This window comes from Helianthus annuus, chromosome 6, assembly GCF_002127325.2.
Source record: "Helianthus annuus cultivar XRQ/B chromosome 6, HanXRQr2.0-SUNRISE, whole genome shotgun sequence".
NCBI classification, from domain to species: Eukaryota; Viridiplantae; Streptophyta; class Magnoliopsida; order Asterales; family Asteraceae; genus Helianthus; species Helianthus annuus.
Genome location: NC_035438.2, coordinates 9,012,843 through 9,035,615, shown reverse-complemented (window position 1 = coordinate 9,035,615; position 22,773 = coordinate 9,012,843). Strand labels below are relative to the sequence as shown.

At 37.6% G+C, this 22,773-nt stretch overlaps 2 protein-coding genes across 8 annotated transcripts; one reads left to right on the top strand and one right to left on the bottom strand.

The window, feature by feature from the left end:
- Positions 1-874: 874 nt before the first annotated feature.
- LOC110864597 lies at positions 875-11,308 on the bottom strand. 7 transcript variants are annotated; one of them, XM_022113705.2, is made up of 5 exons: positions 10,801-11,307; positions 10,558-10,625; positions 10,255-10,461; positions 9,430-9,506; positions 875-1,724 (listed from the first exon to the last, which is right to left on the bottom strand). In XM_022113705.2, exons 1-4 carry the CDS (start codon positions 11,116-11,118, stop codon positions 9,455-9,457), a joined length of 645 nt encoding a protein of 214 aa, XP_021969397.1. In that variant the 5' UTR covers positions 11,119-11,307; the 3' UTR covers positions 875-1,724; positions 9,430-9,454. The 7 variants fall into 7 exon arrangements, 5 of the variants coding, with proteins under 5 accessions (XP_021969397.1, XP_035830275.1, XP_021969396.1 ...); XM_035974382.1 differs by having other exon boundaries at positions 9,430-9,517; positions 10,801-11,305; XR_004860027.1 differs by having other exon boundaries at positions 875-2,649; positions 9,430-9,517; positions 10,558-11,301.
- Positions 11,309-18,966: 7,658 nt separating this feature from the next.
- On the top strand, positions 18,967-22,121 carry LOC110864600. Its single transcript, XM_022113708.2, has 7 exons — positions 18,967-19,369; positions 19,457-19,556; positions 21,109-21,204; positions 21,281-21,333; positions 21,410-21,458; positions 21,550-21,597; positions 21,841-22,121. The coding sequence occupies exons 1-7, from the start codon at positions 19,146-19,148 to the stop codon at positions 21,928-21,930; spliced, it is 660 nt and encodes a 219-aa protein (XP_021969400.1). The 5' UTR covers positions 18,967-19,145; the 3' UTR covers positions 21,931-22,121.
- The last annotated feature ends 652 nt before the right edge of the window (positions 22,122-22,773 follow it).

The window sequence follows — 22,773 nt, the reverse complement described above, 5'->3', positions numbered from 1 at the left end:
GAGGCTCTCAGCAATAAGTTTATTGAAATAAGGAGTATGGTCTCACGCGCAACCTTAACAGAGGTTTGCGCGGCTTTTTGGGACCATACCCCTTCATGTAGTGATAATGGTTACTAAAGCGACCACTAGGGCTGCAGCCCAACTGGTATTTGTGTTCCCATTTTCTTCTTTGATTTCAAAGAAATTACGGAGATTCAAAATTTCTTTAAGTTTGCAAGAAAGCGAAGAAGATAATTCACAGTCTAGTGATCATTACGTGTTGGTATATTTAGAAAGGAAGGAACGAGTTGGTTTTCAATCAAGTTAAACGGAGTCCGCAAGATATCTTAGGGGAGATTAAGTGAAGGGGTTTTGGTTGGGTTAGGGAAAGATCGTCTTGTAAATAGATTAGATGGGAGAAATTGTGTAAATATCCGTTGTATATGTTGTAATTGTTTGCCCTTTGCCCGTTTGAGTCGGGGGTTTCGGTGTGTTTGGCCTTTTGCTAGTTTGGGTCGGAGGTTGGTTTTAATGAAGTTCTCTTTAAAAAAAAACTAAATAAAAAAGCGATTGTTTCATTAATGACACATAAAAAGTGGCGCTTTTACTAACATACTCGCATACTATTTGTATCGGTAATGGTTAGGGAGTGAAAAAAGTGAGTGCGATGTATAATTATTTGGTTGACTAAAAAAAGGAATTCATCTCCCATGCTTCACGCTTGTAACCGCACCAACCCCCTCACCATTGGCGCTTGTGGGTAACGTCCACGTAATAGCGTTTGGTTTAGTTATTGAATGATCTGACAAGTGAGTAACACTCACCACACATAGTACTAAACTGCTTATATTCATTATTCATATACTATAATGGTGTGTGCTAGTAAATTGTGGAAGAAATTCAAATAAGAGAGCATATAGGGATAGGGTTCTATTAATCAAAAGAATGGGGGATGAGAAGTTACAGCAAATTGGGTGAGAAGAGAGATCTAACAAACTTCTTAACAATCATCATGCCCTCCTCACCACATTCTCATGACACTTAATAGAACAACATAATTAATTAAATACCCCTGCACCAATCACTATTGCAACTTGTAGTCCTTTAACTTTGCAGGAAGGACTTTTGCTCTTTCACTCTTTCTGATCTGGTTTGGGCCTGCTGCTTGTGGGCTGAATTCTTGGCTCTTTGTTGGGCTGGTTGTGGGCACAACATTACCCCCTTCATTTAGAAACACCTTGTCCTCAAGGTGGAAGTTAGGAAAGGATTTTTGCAAACTAGTCTTGTCCTCCCAAGTGGCATCCGTGGCAGGTAGACCTGACCATTGAATCAAGTATTGAGGAATTGGAGTTGAACCTCGAAACAGTGTGCGTTGATCCAGGACTGCAAATGGTTCCAGGATGAGGGTGGTGGAAGAATCCACCAAATGGAGTGGTGTAACTTGCTGGTTGGGTGTTCCGATACATTTACGGAGCATTGAAACATGGAACACATTATGAATTTTAGATTCGGATGGCAGATTAAGTTTATAAGCGACTTGGCCAACTTTCTCAAGAACTTGGTAAGGCCCAAAGTACCTTCGGTTCAGTTTATAATGACGATGCAGACGAAGCGAATGTTGGCGAAAAGGCTGCAATTTGACGTACACCCACTCACCCGCTTGAAATTCAACATCCCTTCGTTTTGAATCAGCATAAAACTTCATACATGCCTGAGCACCTGTAACGCCTCGTATTTCTGCATTTCTATTTAAAAAAAATCGTATTCGCTTTCTATTTTTAGAATCACAGTCGAAAACGAATAAAAAAAATGACAAGCGACGCGTAAGCGTTTTTAACGCAACCGACATCAAACACATTTAAACTTTGTTGCTCGTTGTATTGTAATTTACCTTCAATCCTGTTGTATTATGGTTCCAATACTTGTAATAATTCATTATAAATGAAATGAACTATAATTATTTGAATACTTATTGTGCATTATTTATTTTAAATTTGTTATGTTTTAGATCAAACCATGTAAAATGCAAACATTAAATACTTGACACACGTAAGCGTTATGAAGTCTCGAGCAATCTAGTTTTCGTCTCATCCCGATGTTTCCGCCATCGGTTGGGGTGTGACAGATTGGTATCAGAGCCATAACTATAGGGAATTAGGAAAATTGCTATGCTTTTGACCTAGTCTATAGTTCAGGTACCCATACTTGACCATTCTTGTTTCATGCTTTAAAGACACTCAAATTCTCCTACCTTGCTTCTTTCTATTTCTTTCGCCATAATTAAACGATTCGTTCATCCTAAGACATTATACGCAAATTACACGCTAAGGACTTGAAGACGCTCATATTCCACAATCGAAACGACTCATCAAAATAGGGGTGAATCCCGCCTTTGGTGACGAATTTCAATCTATCCATCATGTTATTTTGCACGAAATTTACCACCAAGTCAGGAGTGACATCCCAATCTTGATGGAAATTTCCATTTCATATTCTAGTGGATCCTTATTGATGACTCGAGATTTTATCTTGTTCGTTCAATAAACCACATTTTGGGGACGAAATTGTCAAGCTAGGATTGATATCCACACCTTGATGACTGGTCCCACTCTTCGAATTTCAATCTCGCCAAAGTTTCGTATCTTCCATCAAATCAGGGACGTGTATTAACTGAAAGGGTAAAATACCGTTAATCGCCTGGCAACGAGAGTATTATACCTATTAGGCCAAAACATGTCTCCCTAATTCGAAAGGACTTACGATTCACTTTGGAATAGTAGAAGTTTCTCAACCCGAAACGCTCCAATACTTACCAAGTCTCTCTTTTACGTTATCTTGATTTCTATACAATTTAATACTTATTACCACGTTAAAAAAAATCAACGTTATACTAGAATCGATTTTATGCACAACACACTTCGCAATTCCAAAATTCAGAACTTATTTCACAACAATTCGATACATGCATACTAATACGTTATACTTGATTCGGGATTACTGGATTATTCTATTGTGAGGAACTTGTCCTTGAAACCACACCTTAACATGTATAGCGCTTGTGTAGCGCTATAGGAGTAGCGCCCGCCCCGATTCTTAGGGTCATGTTAAGTAAACAACATTACACCCTCTTCGCTGCGACGATGTTGGGTAGTCACATTTGCGGTACACGATGGTTTGATCCTTAAACTTTGATTAGGCCACACCTTAACATGTATAGCGCTTGTGTAGCGTTATAGGAGTAGCGCCCGCCCCGATTCTTAGGGTCATGTTAAGTAAACAACATTACACCCTCTTCGTTGCGACGAAGTTGGGTAGTCAACATTGCGATACACGATGGTTTGACCTGTTTCTCACATACCAGTAATACGTTAATCTTGATAACTAAGTATGTCATGTGGATCGTTTAAAGCTTTTACGCTAATACTCATATCCTCAAAATGGAAGATTTATCATCAAGTTAGGAATGAATTCCTTACCTTGACGATTACCTCCACATTTTTCCTTTTATAACGACTTCACCAACGAGCTAAGGGTGAATACCCTATCTCGGTGATCGTTACCAAAACTTTTGGAAAATCTATCATGCTCCAACTCCTTATTTATACAATTGATACTATATACAAAATTGATATACACTGATATCCATATTCATACTCATACTTATACGCTATACTCTCATATACACATGGATACACACTTAAATCTATATACGCTATCATTCTCACCCGTAATACGTTAATATACCCTGACCCGTACACTACTAGTACAAATTATGCGGATCATGCACAAACCAAAATAATCACGGATGCATACATGATTATATTGGTGGGCGCATGAAAACCATAGTAGGTTCTACTGTGTATCATAACACGGAACGTAACATGACATCGAATAGCGAAACAGACGTAATATGGTATGAACATGGTGGATACGCCGCTAGTGCTTCCTTTATATAAGTTTTCCTACCATATTATCAAACTTTCATAAAAACGTGCCATGAGAAATTCGGCGTACCCCCTATTATATTAAATACGAATGATGATCACTCACAATCTATTCCTCGCATTGTATCAAACACACTTCGAAATGCTTGGTGCTCGATTATTAATGACAACAAAATCGCACTTCGAACTTCAAAATTCGATTTTTAACTAACCCTCGTTTTCAAAGGTCTTCCTCTTGAATAAATTTTGGGACGAAATTTCCTAAAGTAGGGGAGACTGTAACGCCTCGTATTTCTGCATTTCTATTTAAAAAAATCGTATTCGCTTTCTATTTTTAGAATCACAGTCGAAAACGAATAAAAAAAACGACAAGCGACACGCCTTACGCGTTTTTAACGCAACCGACATCAAACGCAACAACAACGACTACCGGTACTATTTTACATATTTTTAAATCTAACATTTTTACGACATTTTTACGACGCCCAGGTTCGAAGACGGACCTCGGAGATGTGATCGGGCCGATGAAAACATTAGTAACGGGCTTGTGAGCACTGGACCCAAGCCCACTTAGTAAACTTAGGTATATAAACAAGTTTACCAGATAGTTCCATTCATTCTCTAAAAAAGAAAACCCTACATCAGACATTAACAGCCGCACACACCTCGGCTCCCTCTCGCACCTCCGGCGACCGGCGCTGATTCCGGCCGGATCTCCGACGAAGGGTCATTCTGGCAACACAACCCCCTCACTCCTCTCTTCTTCTTCAGACTCATCACTCAAGCCCCACAAGCTCCATCTCTGCTCAATTGACGGACGACCACCACCATGGTGGTGGCGCACAACTGCGACGGTAGACGGGGAGGGAAAGACGTCGGAGAGTGAGAAAGAGAGAGAGGTGCGACAGTGGTGTATGTGGCAGGTCCTCTCTCCGACAACAGAAGCCGCTTCAGCGGCGACACCGGAGTTTAAGTCGGGAACCCAAGACATCTTCACTGTTCTGTAATACCTTGTTTTTTTAATCAATCCAAATTTGTTTTTTTTTTTTTTTGTTTATATGAACTGTGAAATCATATGGTAAACATCGAGCCTACACAGATCAAGTTATAACAGTAGGAAATATGATTCATATGAATGAGATATGTTTCTTGTTCATGTGTTGTTAATGGGTTGTTATATTAAGAAGAAAAAGTGAAACAGAAACAGTGGGCTCGGTTGGGTTGTTAAGTGGAAGAGATGAAACCTAACTAATGTTAAAAAGAATATAGTATGCAAGTAAGTGGGGATTGAAATGGACTTTTGTCAAATGCAGACAAACAAAAAGGATTAAAAACCATTTTACCTGTTTTCCTTATGGTGAATAAGTTATTATTATTATTATTATTATTATTATTATTATTATTATTTAAGTTGAAGGAACACGTTTTATAACGGTTTCTTATTTTCATAACTTACTTAAATTTATATTATAATATTGTGGCATATTCTTTTAGTGATTCTATATTACAACAGTAAGTGAAATTATAAAACTAAAATAATTGATTACCTACCTTTTTGTTTTTTTTTTAATCTTTCTTTAACATCAAAGGTTAAAAGACTAAATTATAATTTTAGTTAATTAATGATGTAATTAAACAATAAATATTAGAAATCATATTTAACCTATAAATATTAGCGGGATCATTATATAATACTTGAACATTTAGGATATCCGTTTCATTCTCTTAGATTTCTCAATCTCTACTCGTGCGTTATTTCAAGGAATCTCCATACGTAACCACTGTGAGCATACTCGACCCTTTTTACGCTTTAAAGCATTTTTGGGTGCAACATGTATACAAATCCACTTTACGCAATCGATTATAATTAAATACTCAAACCATCGAACACGTTCATTGTTATGCTTTGGTTGTTTATGTTTGTGAGTTCCAACTTGCAATTCATGATATTGTGATGCTTAGGTTGTTATGCATGCTAGTTAAGGACTTTAATTATATACTATTTGCAATGCGTAAGTTGTTTATGTTTGCTCGTTCAACTTGAATACAGAATGCCATGTGGAATTAAGACAAACTTTTATACTTATAACTATATTCAAACTTGTATACTCGCCAGTGCTTTTGTACTGATCCATGCTTTTAATACATGTTGCAGGATTGTGACAGATGAATCCAATAGGATTGCCTAGAAACACATTTAAACTTTGTTGCTCGTTGTATTGTAATTTACCTTCAATCCTGTTGTATTATGGTTCCAATACTTGTAATAATTCATTATAAATGAAATGAACTATAATTATTTGAATACTTATTGTGCATTATTTATTTTAAATTTGTTATGTTTTAGATCAAACCATGTAAAATGCAAACATTAAATACTTGACACACGTAAGCGTTATGAAGTCTCGAGCAATCTAGTTTTCGTCTCATCCCGATGTTTCCGCCATCGGTTGGGGTGTGACAGCACGCAGCAAGTTTCGTTTTAATGTGTTCAAGACCATATCACGGTCCAATAGCTGGGAATCCACCAGTGAATTAGAAGTAGAATCTTTGACATAACGGGTCAAATTAGGCGGTTTGCGGCCGTAAACAATTTCAAACGGTGTCATCTGAGCTGCTGTTTGAAACGAAGTGTTGTACCAGTATTTGGCCCACGGTAGAAACTTAAACCAATCCTTAGGCCGAGCCATGACATAGCACCACAAATACATTTCAACACATTTATTAAGAACTTCTCTTTGACCATCCGACTGTGGGTGGTAAGCTGTGCTAAAGGATAAGGTAGTGCCCTGTAAACGGTGCAATTCCTTCCAGAATTCAGCCATAAAGCGGGGATCTCTGTCCGTGACAATATCGAGCGGCACTCCGTGTAATCGGATGAATTCTTGTACAAATGCTGCTGCAACTGACAAGCTAATAAAAGAGGATGGTAAACCGACGAAGTGGCCGTATTTGGAGAGCCGGTCAACAACCACTAGGATGACCGAATAACCATGAGACATGGGAAGTCCCGTGATAAAGTCCATTGCGATGTTTTCAAAGATTAAAGATGGAACTGGTAAGGGTTGTAGTAACCCGGCTGGTAATAAAGACGAAGACTTCACCTGTTGACAAACTTGGCATTGAGCAACAAAATGCTTGACGTCTTTACGCATGTGTTTCCAAAAGAAGGTAGACGAGAGACGGTGAAACGTGCGTGTGACACTTGAGTGGCCCCCCGTAACTGAAGCATGAAACTCATGTAAAAGTAGTCGTTTTAATGACGAGTCATCGGGAATTAGCAAACGACCCCGGAAAAATAACAATCCGTCATGAACCCGATAATTAGGATAATGTGACGAGTCGGTTGTGACAGCGGTCAGTAAGCGTTGAAATGTAGCATCGCCTTTCACCTAATAAATGACGAGTCGTGACTAGAAAAAGCCATCATGTGGGATGAGTAAACTCGAGACAGTGCATCAGCCGCCCCGTTCAGTTTGCTCGGTCGATAAAGAATGTCAAAATCGTACCCCAATAACTTCCCCAACCATTTTTGCTGATCAAGAGTCTGAATAATCTGATCTTGTAGGTTCCGTAAGGATTGTTGGTTGGTAATAATCTAAAACTTTTGTCCCAGTAAGTATTGACGCCATTTGGCGATGGCTTGGGTGATTGCAAACATCTCCATTTGGTTGGCGGATGCTTGCTGCATACGAGGACTGAGTTTGTGGCTATAAAATGCGATCAGTTGCTTATCTTAAGATAACACAGCACCCACACCTGTGCCCGAAGCATCTGTTTCAATTGTAAACGGTTTGGAAAAATCTGGTAAGCGTAGAACGGAAGTGGAACTAAGTAAAGTTTTAAGGCGGACAAAAGCATCCTCTTGGGGCGACGACCAAGTAAAATTATCTTTTTTTTAACAGGTCCGTCAAGGGACCGACTATGGACGCGTATTGCCTGATGAAACGCCTATAATAACCGGCGAGGCCGAGAAAACTTCGAACATCCTTAACATTTTTCGGAGTCGGCCAGTTTTTAATACTAACAATCTTCTCAGGATCGACTGCAATATCCTCAGCGGATACAATATGACCCAAATACCCAACTTGGGTCTGCCCGAAAACACACTTAGATAGTTTGGCAACAAGTTAGTTATCAAGAAGCGTCTTAAAAACTAACCGAAGATGCGATAAATGCTCCTCCCAAGTGGCGTTGTATATCAATATATCATTAAAAAACAAGAACAAACTTACGAAGGAAGGGTCTAAAAATTATCATTCATCAACCGTTGAAAGGTTGAAGGAGCATTTGTAAGCCCGAAAGGCATTACAAGGAACTCGTAGTGTCCGTCATGAGTTCGAAAGTCGGTTTTAGCAATAGTACCTTCTTATAGACGGATTGTCACACTCCGAAATATCAGAGCTTGGCGTGACTGGACCGGTATCTTCATTGCACAGCGGAAGCAAATAAGCTAAGACTTCTAGAAAATGAACGCCGCTAAGTACTCGAATTCCCATGGGTTCTCCTATTCCAACCGTTCCATAGTTTTGAAAATGCAACATGAGAAAGAACATGCGAAAAATCAACATAAAGTTGAGCGAGTTCATAGTTTGTTTTGAAAAGATTTAAAATAAATCTTTTTGATAACCGGTTTAAAAGTTGTTGAGAAAATATAAAAAAATCATTTTCTCGGCATGATATATGAAAACTGTGAGTCTGTCCCACGAGAGAGAATGGGCCGAGCCCAAAAGAGTCTTTGTAAGCAGGACCAACACCTCCTCTTACTTATACATAAGTTGAAAACGTTATCAACGTTTGTAAATACATGTATTATGAGTTTGCGTCAAATGAATATTAAAAACATTTGAAAGTTTTGAGTATCGAAAGTTGGTATGTAAGCGTCTATGAACCTAATTATCATTAATGTGTAGCTAAGACATTAATATGTGTGCCGACATAGGAAGCACTCAACCCGGTAGACGATTTAAGTGTCGATTCACTTCGACAGGGACACAAAAGTACTCTAAGTGGCCGCACAAGGACCGTGAGTGGGGCTCGCCCGTACCCGATAGATCTACCCCCTGTTCCGTGGTCCTTAAAAGGATTAATGGTGCCTAAGTTAGCGCCTATTCGCACGTGATCCAAGAATTCATTCCATAGCTTAATCATACCCTAGTTAATATGTATTTCAAAAGAAAAGGGGGACATAAACCCATTGGGTTGTCTCGTTTTTCGTACGCGGACCAACCCAGTCCCATTGCTGTAACTATAACATTCCCGTCACTAGTAATGAAAATCATGCACTTTCGCGAGAATACGCATTTGTTTTGTAAAACCGGTATGTTTAGTATAAACCTTTCGTAAACCGTCCAAGTTCGTGAAATTCATTTGCAAAATATGGTTTATAAATACGTGTTTTCGTTCATCGAAATGTTGTTTACCTTTGCAAAACTTGCATGTCTTTCCACCCCCGAAAACATTTTATAAAAATGTAAAACCGTAAAAGTGGGGGTTATGAACTCACCTTGACATTCCTGTGCAAAGCTAGCTTAGCGTGTTTCCGTAGTGTCGTTCCAAGAACATGAATTAGCTAGCGTGCAACTATGACATTCCTACGAATGAATACTTATAAGTTTTCTAATAAAATAACGTAGTTAAACTACGTGTCCGAGCTCTACCGAATCGTTAACTAAACGATTCTATTAAGATGCTATTTTGATTTAGAATAACCATTCTGTGGTTACTTGATCCCGTTTATAATAGGGATAAAACTAAGTTTCGAGATCGACTTAGTTTTCGAGTGTTGGACATATATATATATTTATATTTATATCTATAAATATAAAATATATTTATATAGCCGTGTTAGTTGTCGCGAATAGAAATATGTATACGGATAAGGGAGCGTCTTGTTGTGTCGTATATGATACGGTAATACACCGTTGTAGTTTTCGTATGATGGAAGTAGATAAATATATATACATATATATACTCAAAAACTTGACGTTTGAAACGAATAGAAACAATTATGTTCGTTTTATAAGAAAAACTTGAATCCTCGTTAAACGTCATTTTTAGAATATATTCGCGTGTCGTGTTTCGAGTTTTTTACGAAAATCGGACAGAGTTTCCTCTGTATTTAGACGATCCCGACAACTAAAGTATCGATATAATTTCAAAATTCAACAACAATGCAATACGATGTAACAATATAAAGCTTTTGTCACGTAATAAACTATCGCCTAAATATATAATCTTGTAATAAAATGTAGGTTCGAGCTCGGTTCGCGTACAAATATAAAATCTTAAAACATCGTAAAATAAGTAACTTGTTGCGTTTAAATGTTACCAGGTCCTGAGTTGACCGAGTCTTGACTGACTTTGACCGTTTGACCATAGTTGACAGTTTGACCGCTGTTGATTTGGTTGACCCGACATCGAATTGAGTTGACCCGGACCGACCGTGCCGCGAAACCCGAACCGAATTCTGACCCGAAACCAATCCATTAACTGCTGTTGACTAAATGTTGACCGAACCTGTTCGACCAAGTCTGACCTGAGTCGACACCCGGGCCAAAAACTAGAATCAGTAACAATTTTTACCCGGCCCCGAACCAAAACTAACTCGAATAAGACCCGGTGTCGAAAAAACCTGAGCTGAACTGTATAACCACCACCACAGCCGCCGCCCTTCTCCGACGGCGTGGCTCCGGCTGCCGTCTGCCACCACCGACATCACCATCATCATCGGCATCAGCAGATTCATCATCAACATCATCCGAAAAAAAAAACCAACGAACCCGAGTTAAAAATTTGTATAAAAAAAGTAGGAGAAACTTTAAATGAAGGAGATTCAAACAGATCGGAGTTTAGAAACTGAAGGTGTTGAACTTACTCGCGTCGAACTCGTGAAACCCGGCTGACGGACATGAATCTGCCACCACAGTTGTTTAAATCGGAAATCAGAGGTCGGATTCAAGTTTAGGAGGCTCGTTTTTAGTGGGGTAGAGGTATTTCGTCGGAGAAGGGGTCGCCGGAAAACCTTTTGCCGCCGCCGCTTGCCGTCACCGGCGTGTCGACGGCTGCCGTGTATCTCGTCGGCTCCGCCGTGACCAGGTGGCCGGTCACCCACTTCTTTATCTAGTCCCTCTTGCCACTCTCGATTGCTCCGACAAGCACACACAAGTGTGTGTGGTGTATGGTGAAAAAACATGGGGACATGGGGTTATTATTATTGTGTATGTATACATATTTTCTTTTCTTCTTTTGAATGTGAAAGAGTTCAGGGTGTAGGTGTTCGCATAGTTTTCTAACCCACACACCATGCTCCCAAAGTCATGGTGAGGGGTGAGGTCCCCCTCTTAGCTGTAGGTTATGGGAATGGTGGGTGGTTTGGGTTGTTTTGATTTGTTTGTCTAAATAGATGTGGTAATGATATAACTTTTTAGACATTTTGGTAATTTGATTAATTATAGTAACAATGATCACATGCCAGCAGCGTGTATTACTGTTCATTTCATTGTTAGTAGATGCCCCGTCCGCGTTGCGGGGCGATGACCGAATAATTATCAACCAATTAAAAAAAGACTACTATAATTTTGCTAGGAAAAAAAACAAAAACGATGATAAGACCGTAATTTTTGGCTCAGGGGAAAACTGTAATTTTTCAGGACTAATTAGCGAGTGTTAGGCAGCTCCTTGACACGAAAAAAATTAAATCTAGTAAACCAATTAAAAAAAAACTTTATAGTTTTGCTAAAAAAACTAAAACGATTGGGAAAACGGAATTTTTAACTGAGGACGAAATCATAATTTTAATTCGGGGATAAATTGTAAACTAAATGGACCAACGAGGGAGTGGCAGGAAGGTGCCGGCACGACTGTAATTTTACGCTGGGGGCAAACTTGTAATGTCACCAGGAAAACAAACAAAAACGATAGGGAAAATGTAAATTTAAGCTGAGGGTAAAATCGTAACTTGGCTGTGAGAAAAAAATTAATGGAAAACTATAGATTTATACGGGGCAAAATCGTAATTTTGAACCGAGAGAAAAATTGGAATTTTTAGCTGGGAGCAAAAGCGTAAATTTATTTTTAAGTGGGGGTAAAAACATAATTTTGACCTGATAGGAAAATCGTATTTTTACGGGAAAAAAACTAATGACAAAATTGTAAATTGAAACGGGGCAAAATCGTAATTTTGAACCGGGGGCAAAATTGAAATATTTAGCTGGGAGCATAAGCGTAAATTTATTTTTAAGCGGGGGTAAAAACATAATTTTTAACTGATAACAAAATCGTAATTTTAAAAGGGGATAAAATCTTATATTTGTTAGGCCAATAGGGGAGTGCCAGGCAGCTGCCTGACACTATTGAACTGCCGCCCATTTTGCCCAATGAAGGGCCATTCCTATTGCCCTGTCGGTGGACAGACTTCTTTTTGTAGTAGCTGATAATAGATAGAGACCTCAATAGATAGAGATTAGGGGCATTAGCATGCTAGATGTCATAAAATGAATTTCTTTTTTTAAAGACTACAGCACGTCATGTGATGTCTAGTAAATGGTGACAAAATTTTATATATTTCATAATATTTAAATCTTTAACTAGAATTGAGACCCGCCGCATTTGCGGCGGGGATTCTTTAGTTATAACTAAGTCGACTTAGGACCCGCACGTTATGTTAAACCTGTCAAACGGAAAAAAATAGACGATGTAAAAAAGTTCACCCATACACGCACGTTGCGTCGTGTTAACTCGCAAAATTTAGAACGAAACGAAAAAACGTTAAACCAAAGACACACATTGCGATGTGTTAAGTCACAAAATTTAGAACCAAACATAAAGCGGAAAATTTGTGGAAAATGAAAACTATAAAGGATCAAAGTTGAAAGTAAAAAAAGTTGTGAGGGTAGATTGCAAAAGATAAAAAGTTTTGGGTTAAAAGTAAGAAAAAAAACAAATAGTTTTGATTTAAAAGTAATTTATGAAATACTTTTGAGTGAAAAATAAAAAAAATCAATTTTTTTTGGAAAACCCCTAAAGACAAGGTTACAACACCATATGCATAACCATTTTTTCTTTGGAGAACCCCCAAAGCACACCCCGCGTTGCGGCGGGGCGTAAAACAGTGTCAAATGGTACTAATGTCACACAACCGTGATCGACCACCAACACTGACTCGACCTAGGATCTGTGTGTTGCGACGAACCTGTCAAACATGAAAAAATAGAGATAAAAACGTTGAACCACACATGCACGTTGCGCCCTGTTAACTTGCAAAATTTGAAACAAAACATAAAAAAGTTGAACCACACTCGTACGTTGCATCGTATTAACTCGAAAAATTTAGAACTATACGTAACGAAACGTAAAAACGTTAAACCAAAGACGAAAAGTATAATTAACAAAAGTTGTGAAGTTAAATTGCAAATAATGAAAAGTTTTGAGTTAAAGTTAAAAAAAACAAATTTTGTAGGGTTAAAATTGTAAAAGGTAAAAACCTTTTGGGTTAAAACTAAAAAATCAAGTTTTTTTTTTGAAAAATCCCCCAAGCACAAGTTACAAATGCTAATGCACAAAAAAGTTAGTTATTTATATATGAAACTAGAATTACGACCCGCCGCAATGCGGCGGGGATTCTTTAGTTATAACTAAGTCGATTTAGGACGCGCACGTTATGTTGAACCTGTCAAACGGGAAAAAAATAGACGATGTAAAAACGTTCACCCACGCACGTTGCGTCGTGTTAACTCGCAAAATTTAGAATGAAACGTAAAAACGCTAAACCAAAGACGCACGTTACGATGTGTTAAGTCACAAAATTTTGAACGAAGCATAAAAGAAAAATTTGCGGAAAATGAAAACTATAAAGGACCAAGGTTGAAAGTAAAAAAATTGTGAAGATAGATTGCAAAAGATAAAAAGTTTTGTGTTAAAAGTAAAAAAAAACAAATAGTTTTGGGTTAAAAGTAATTTATTAAACACTTTTGGGTGAAAAGTAAAAAAAATCAATTTTTTTTTTTTTTGCAAAACCCTTAAAGCCAAGGTTACAACAACCATATGCATAATCATTTTTTCTTTGAAAAACCCCCAAAGCCAAGATTACAACACATAAGTAAAAAATCAAAGTGGTTAAATCGCAAAAGATGAAAACTTTTGAATTAGAAGTAAAAAATCAAATTAATCAAAGGGGTTAAATTACCATATATTAAAACTTTAAACTTAAATTGTCAAAGATTAAATCTTTAGGGTTAAAAAGGAAACAAAGATTAAAAATTTTAAACTTAAATTGTCAAAGAATAAAACTTTAGGGTAATTGTCAAAGATTAAAACGTTAGGGTTAAAAAAGAAACAAAGATTAAAAGTTTATACTTAAATTGTCAAACATTAAAACTTTAGGGTTAAAAATGAGAATTTCCATTTTTTTTTTTTTGAAAAACTCCCATAGCTAATATTATAACACATATATGCATAGTTATGTTGCTTTTTTATAGTGTATTAATAATACATAATAATTAATTTTTTTTATTATGAATGACTAGTAGATCAATTGGTTGGGCTTTCACACCAACTTTAGTGGTACATGAGAGACTCGATCACATCTCCGAAGCCCGTTTCTGCACCCGAACATCGTATAAGGTCGTAAAATAAAATTTTAGGGTCGAACTCACTTAAAATTATGCCGTAAGTCGTTAATAGGCGCGTATGCTCGTCGTTTACGCTAAAATCGCGTAAATGCCTCGTTTACTGTTTCTGATCCGTTTTTTATCCGGTTTCGACTGCGAATATTAAAATTTGAAAACGAAACTAAATATATCGTAATATTTTAGTTTTTTTTTTGGGTTAATACGCGTGTCTGATGCTTCTGTTTCGTTGCCGGTGCGTTCCCCGCAGTCGCGTTTTTCGTTCACGTTTGCGTGTTGTGACATTCGAAAGCGTGAAAATTTCACTAAACGAAATCCATAGGTTTAAATTATACGTATAAAATTCGTATTTGTCGGCGTGGTCAGTATTTTGTACGGCATCAGTTCGTTATCGTCTATCGTTACGCAGTTTCTCCGCAGATTATCATTCGCGTACTGTAAAGTTGAGTAGGCGTTCCTAGGCATTACAAAAGCCTAATTGGGTTAACTCGTGCCTTAAACACCATTAATTTTCACCTTAAACGTTCGCTAATCACGTGATTAGAAGCCGTTAATTACCGGTTATCACACGGATTTGGTGGTAACCGGATAACAAATCTAATTTCGAAAAAAATATAGCTCCATGTAACTCATCGAATAATTCATCGATTGAGGGTATCGAAAAACGATTAGGAATAGTAATTGCATTTAGGGCCCGGTAGTCGACACAAAACCGCCAGGTGTCATCTTTTTTACGAACAAGGAGAACCGGTGAGGAAAACGGACTGCAGCTAGGGCGTATAATACCTTGAGTCAGCATATCTTGAACCAATCTTTCCACTTCCTGTTTCTGAAAATGCGGATAACGATATGGTCGAATAGCAACCGGTGAAGAGTTTGGTAAAAGTGTAATGCCATGGTCTTGGGGACGGGAAGGTGGGACACCCGTAGGCGGTTGAAACACCTGCTGAAACTCGTTTAATAAGTACTGAATATCTGTTGGGTAATCCTGAGATAATGTGATCGGATAGAGTAATAATGCTAAATAAAAACATTGAGCGATAGCATCACTATGGGCCAATTTGCGTAACCCATGGAATTGAATATTTTCCGCTGTTTGGGTGGAGTCCCCCTGCCACAAAACTCGTTTATCTTGTAACTGAAATTCAAATGTTGCCGCTGCATAATCGGTAAGAACTGGACCTAAGGTTGATAGCCAAGATACAGCCAAAACCATGTCCTTGTAGAGGTAGGACAAAAAAATCAATAAAAAACGAGGACCCTTGGATTACCAATTCCACCTTTTTAGCAATGTCCGAACACGGTAAGCGTTCCCCGCTCCCCACTAGCACAGAGAAGGGAGTAATAGCTTCAACTGACAAATTTAAAAATTTAGCTATGCGAGTTTGAACAAAGCAATGTGTGCTTCCACCATCAAGCAACACTTGGACAACCTGACCTTTGACAAATCCTTTGAATCGAATGGTGGACGCTGAACACCCACCAGCTAATGCGTTATATGAAATTGTGGAGTGAGATTTAACCTCATCAAGCTGGAATGTATCTGCAATTATAGAATCAAGAGAATCAGTGCCGCCGGAATCCGGTGACGGATCCGGACCTGGGTCATCATCAACGAATAAGAGTTGTGGAGCCGAACGACATTTGTGATCAGAAGTGTACTTTTTATCACAGCGGAAGCAAAGCCCTATGGACTTCTTTTGTGCTACCTCTGTTGGGGATAGACGACGAAACCCCACTGTATTTGGGAATTTAGGGTTTGAGATCGGTGGTATGACAGATGCGACACTCGGTGTTGGAGTCACTTTGGGCGTCGGTAATATGGGGCTTACCTAAGCCCAACGAAATACGACCCGCACCCCGTTCCATATTGATGCGATGTTCATGAAACTGGGCCTTCTCCATGGCCTCTTCCATGTGAACAGGGTTATGAATAAGAACAGATTGTTTAATATCAGATCAGAGCCCAGAAATGAAACAGGAAATAAGGAACTCTTGTGGAAGGGCAACGGTAGTGCGATTGGAAATTTCCTCGAAACGTGGGCGGTAATTTTCAACCGTTTAGGTCTTTTGAAGTTTAGCCAATAACCCCTCTAGTTGTTCTAGGGTTTTGATCCGGAACCGTTGGACGATTGCTGCCGTGAAGGCCGGCCAGGTTGATAGTCGGGCATGGCGCTCCAACCAATCATACCAATTGGCTGCTGCTTCATCGAGATAAAATGATGCAATCAACAAGCGTTCCTCTGTTGGAATATTATAGAAATCAAAATAGCGATTGGCCTGAGCCACCCATTGCTCCGGGTGAGAACCAGCAAAACGAGGAAGGTTAATCGGAGCAGGTTTGTAACGGGCAAAAATAGAAAAGCTAGAGGAACCAGGAGAACCTGTATGGGAAGTGGTTTTACCAGAAAATTCAGCATCATTCAAGGGTCTCTGTTTTGCTAATAACCCCACCTGCACACACAGTTTGTTGAACGCCTGTTTAGTGTCTTCCAATGATGAAGCCAGCAGAGCCACATCTGATTGTTGAGCAACAGATGCGAATTGAGAAGACAATACCCGGTTACTTTCCTGTAGCGATTTGAGCTGTTCATCCAAGACCTTGAATCGAGTGCCATCAGCCATGATGCCAATGGACAATGAAAGCACCAATTGGTGTGTGCTAGTGTTTAATTGTGGAAGAAATTCAAATAAGAGAGAACAGATAGGGATAGGGTTCTGTTAATCAAAAGAATGGGGGATGAGAAGTTACAGCAGATTAGGTGAGAAGATAGATCTAACAAACTTCTTAACAATCATCATGCCCTCCTCACCACATTCTCATGACACTTAATAGAACAACATAATTAATTAAATACCACTGCACCAACCACTATTGCAACTTGTAGTCCTTTAACTTTGTAGGAAAGACTTTTACTCTTGGGTAAATTACACTTTTCGTCCTTTATGTTTGTATCGGATTGCAATAGATGACCTTTAACTTCAATAATTACAGTCATAGTCCTTTATTTGGAAAATGTATTACACCCTAGGTCCTTTAGCACAAACCAGGTTAAAATTTTCAGTTAATTATGGCATGTGTTATGCACATGAGGGTATATTAGTAATTTTACTATTATATCTTTTTATTTCTTTCATTTTCACAGTCACACACAATCCAAACTCTTATCCCCTTAATCTTTCTTCTCTATCTAGAACACCTGTAACCTAAAGTCTCACCACCACCCTGTACCCACCACTTTCTCTCTCTCACACAACCAAACCCCCACCATTGCCCCCATCTTCAAAGTGAGATCTATGTAAGTTTCTCTCTCAATGGCCAAATCTCACCTTTGAGAAACCCACCCACGACCAAACCCTCTCCATCCCCACCACCGGAACCCTAGTTCCGCCCCTCTTTCTTCTTTAAAATCCGAACTTGCTATCGATTTCTCTGGTCGTAGGTCAACCCGGTTCGTTTCCAAGATGCATTTGCGTCGCCCGAAAGTCGGCGCCTCGGTTAGACACTCGGTTTCAGCCGAAGAAGCTATGCAGCAGCTGATTCGGGACACCGGTTATGATCGGTTGATTGAAAATGTGTTGGTTAGTTTTCAGATGAAATTATGTGGGTCTGATGATTATAACTTCTTGTTGAGGGAACTGGGTAATTAAAGTTGAGGGAACTGGGTAATTAAAACAAGTGTTAGTAGTGTGCTTGGTAGATTTGGGAAAGTTAAATTAGCTAAAAAGGTGTTTGAAACGGTTGTTAGTGATGGGTAACACTATTTATGCTTATTCGGCTTTGATTAGTGCTTATGTCGAAAGTGGGTAATATGATGATGGAATACGTTTTGGAGGATGCTACTTCTAGTGGTGTATATATGGATTTTGCAAATAATGGGGAAATGACAGCAAAGAATATCATGGCTAATGGTGGGTGGTTGATGCTGGTGGTGGTGCTGGTGGGTGTTTGAGAGAGAGAGAGGAGAGAGAGAGAGAACTCTGGAAAGATGGATTAATGGATTTTATATGTTTTAAAATTTTATAATCTCTTTTTGTTTTACTAAAAAAGTATTATAATGGGAAAATACAATACTACCCTTATGTGCAAATCACATGCCATTTTTAATTGAGTTAGTGCTAAAGGACTTAGAGTGTAATGCTTTTAACAAAAAAAGGACTGTGACTGTAATTATTAAAGTTAAAGGTCATCCGTTGCAATCTGATACAAACATAAAGGACGAAATGTGTAATTTATCCTTTGCTCTTTCACTCTTTTTGATCTGGTTTGGGCCTGCTGCTTGTGGGCTGAATTCTTGCTCTTTGTTGGGCTGGTTGTGGGCACAACATATAAACACAGTTGTTATAGGCTCGAGTTCATTTTAAACTCATTTAATCTCAGCTTGATTCAAGATTTTAACGAGTAGATCTCGAAAAATAATCGAATAGTTTGTCACACCTCTACTTCAAGAAGTTAAGGCATCTCATGCTATTGTCGGGTCGGGTGGGGCCGTGAAGTACTTCGTGGGGCCCAGGCACAACAGAAGTCATAAAGTCAACAAACAACAACCAAACAACCATTCACAGTGTCTCCCGGTGGTCGCTTCCGATTCAAATGTCAACCGCCACCGTCCTCTGCATCTCCACCACCACATCCACTGCCAAACCCCGCAGCAGAACAACCAAAACCGGTGTCCTCATCACACACAGACTCACACTACCATCTTTGCCATTCTTCATCGTACGACAGCCGATTCGGTCAACGAATCATGGGCGTAAGACTTTTAAACAACCTCGAAGAAGATCTAATGTTGTTTTTATGGAATGGCAGGAGTGCACGTACTTATTTAACCCTCTCACGCTTTCATTTTAATATTTCAATAATATTCTTCTGATTCTCTGATTGTTGGTTTATTTATTATGCAGGGTTAAATTGGAAATAGATGTGCCAATTTCTGTAGCTTATGATTGTTATCTTGATAGAGAAGCTATACCTCAATGGACGCCCTTCATTTCTTCTGTTAAGGTAAATGTTTTTAGTTTGTTTCTGGTACTGATTATTATTATTATTGGTGTGTTATAACTTATCAGCAATCTTTTAAATACCGTTATGAACTGGCCAGTTATAATATCTTTTAAATAAATACCGTTAAACCAGATACCAGACACGGCCTGGTAACTTGAATACGGTATGTCCTATATACTAGCGGTAAATCTGGTTCTACCAGTTCAAACCGTTGAACCGATTTGCATTATCTTTGAATTTGTTTTTTTTTTTTTTAAATAAAAAACGATATTAAGGTGATATTTCATCGTTGTTAAAACTGTTACTCACTTTGTCCAATGTAATATTATTTATAAGTAATAAAAAATGCTTAATGTTTTACAATAATATAGTTGTTTTTTAGATAAAAAAATGATCAATTACATAAATCCTAATTGTGATTGGATTGTTTTTTTAGATGAATTTGTATTTTATGAAATTATAAGGTTAGCTAGTAACCCGGTTCAACTGGTTGAACCATTTCAGAGCTCAACCCAGTATGATTTAAAAGATTTTAGTTGTCTATGTAATTTATATTATGCTAAGGTGCAATCGTGCAAGATGTTCGTCTATACAAGTCTTGTATAATACAGAAACTTTGAGTACGGGGCAAAATATGGGTCGTTTACAATTAGTTGGGTAAAAAAACAGATAACGGTATATAATTATATTAAAATGTTGAATATAGACACATAATGTAACATAAACAAACAAAAATTAACCACAGTTTAATATAAACAACCAATTTTACATAAATATGCAATTTAATATAAAGTTAAAGAGAAATATACTAAAAGTATTGTGAAAATGTTAAATGTGTGTAGTTGGAATTTACAGAGGAAAATTTGAAGGAGTAAAGAACTCTTAAATTCAAAAACTTTTTTTTCTACTTGGAGAAGTGCCTTAATGCCCCCCCCCCCCCCCCCCCCCCAATGTAAAATATTTGTGCCCCTAATTCTCCATTTTAGCCTAAAATTTTAATAGAAATTAGCATTATAATCCTATCACTATACGCTAAATACGCCTCTGGTCTCCAGTCCTATGCAGTTATGCATACGTCAAAAGTCACTAACACACGTTGAGCCTATTCGAGTTGTGGCTTAGACATCACTTACAAGAGTTATAAGTTATGATTATAATTTGGTGAGCCTGTAATACTTTCTAACTCAAGTATTAAACATAAAAGCTAGCATACCCATTAGAGTTTAGACCATTACATTCTAAAAGTATTTTGGGAGTACCATTCTTGACATAATGTTTATTTCGACATTATTGACATAATGTTTATCTTGATATTCTTAGCATTATAGATTTTTTTGTTTTTCTGAATTTTCCTAAAGCTTAAGAGTGTTTCTCTGCATTTCCTCAGTCTAAGAGGGGTTTTTTTTTTTTTTTTTTTTTTTTTTTTTAACTTGTTAACACATGCAGAATGAAATGAGACATAACTTTTAGCCTGATACTTATGTAACTTAGGCCATTGCTTTCAGTTGATATTACGGTGAATTCTTGAGACGATGTAGTGTACTGGTTTCAGGTATTAAAAGACAAGCCCGAGTTATCACGATGGTCATACAAGTTTGAAGCATTTGGGCACGATCTTGATTTCTCTTGGCTTTCTCGTAATCTGCAGGTAAATTAAGCGAAAGGGTACCCATGACCCATGTATTCTCTTTATATCTTTGACGCCACGTTGTTGAATCTTGCAGCCGATCCCAAATCAGAAAATCCACTGGAGATCCTTGGAAGGTCTTCCCAACCGGTAAATTCATCAACATGCTAAAATCATAATTCTCTTCGAGTATAAGAATTTTAAAATGCTCGTCTTTTTGTCACAGAGGAGCGGTACGTTTTTATCCTATAGGTTCTTCATCATGTTTGGTTGAAGTAAGTCTTGATTGACCAAAAAGCATTTCAGTTACATATTGTTTTTTAAATTTTTATACAAAGCTTATAATAAAATTCTTGTTTTTTACAGCTTACTTGTTCATATGAAGTACCTCAATTCTTGTCCCCTCTGGCATCTGTAAGTACTTGAAATCGTTGCGTATAGATGTTTTATTTTTTTTTATTTTTTATTTTTTTTTTCTGTGAAATCGACAATATCATTCCACACGAAAAAGGGCAATTACAAAGCAATGGCAGGTAGTCGGGTAACAAGTTGCGCCGCCACCCCCTTTTTTTTATTTTAATTATTTTTTTTATAAACAATTTCGTCATATGCTCGAGTTGATCTAACAAAGTTTTCTCCAATTCTAACTACAACCAGATGTTACAACCTTTCAATGAAAACTTGATGAGACGTGGCTTGGAAAGGTTTGCGATTTATGCAAAGACATACAAACCGGATTCAGCCTGAGAGTTCTTATACTCACTCTATTTAAGTTTAATAAGACCATATTCTTTATTTTGTAAATTTTGCCATGGATTGGGCTTGTATTTACAATTTACAAAGTTGAAGACGCGTATGCACATGTATATGAAACACATTACAAAGTAATAATAAATTCTGTTACTAGACCGCGATACAATAATTGACATTGATACATGCCAAGTTACAGATAATTAATTAACATGTCTAGTGGCGTAGCTTAGTGTGAAGTGGGGGTGCACCTGCCCCACCAATGTTTCGGTTAGAAGTGTAAAATTTCCTATTTTTCGTTCGAAAATTTTGCAACGAGGAGTTTTTTTACCTGACGCGTTTTAACGTGAGCCTTTATAACATTTCCTGATTTCCTCACGTTGACGAAATCCTGTATCTATTTTTTATTTCATCTAACAGGATTTTGAACTTTTATAATTATAATAGTACGCAATCATCCAATTTCTCATTCGGTCATATTCGTTTATATTTGACTAGCAAAAATATTATTGTTTAACAAAAACGTTTTCCACGTGTTAAATTTATTCATAATTTCTTTACCCAAAAAAAAATTTATTCATAATTAATTTGTGGCCTGAATCATGTGCCACCTGACTAAAACCATGGACTGCTTATTTTTTTCCTGGGCTGTTGTTCAACATTGACTTATGACTATTATATAAAAACAAGCTCAAATGACTTTTTTTATTATTATTATCACATCTTACACTACATGTGTGACATAAAATATATAAAAATAGTCTTCTTTTACTTTAACTGATCTTTTGAAGACCACTTAATCAAAATTTTACCTTTTTAAAATGGTTAATAATAAAGTAC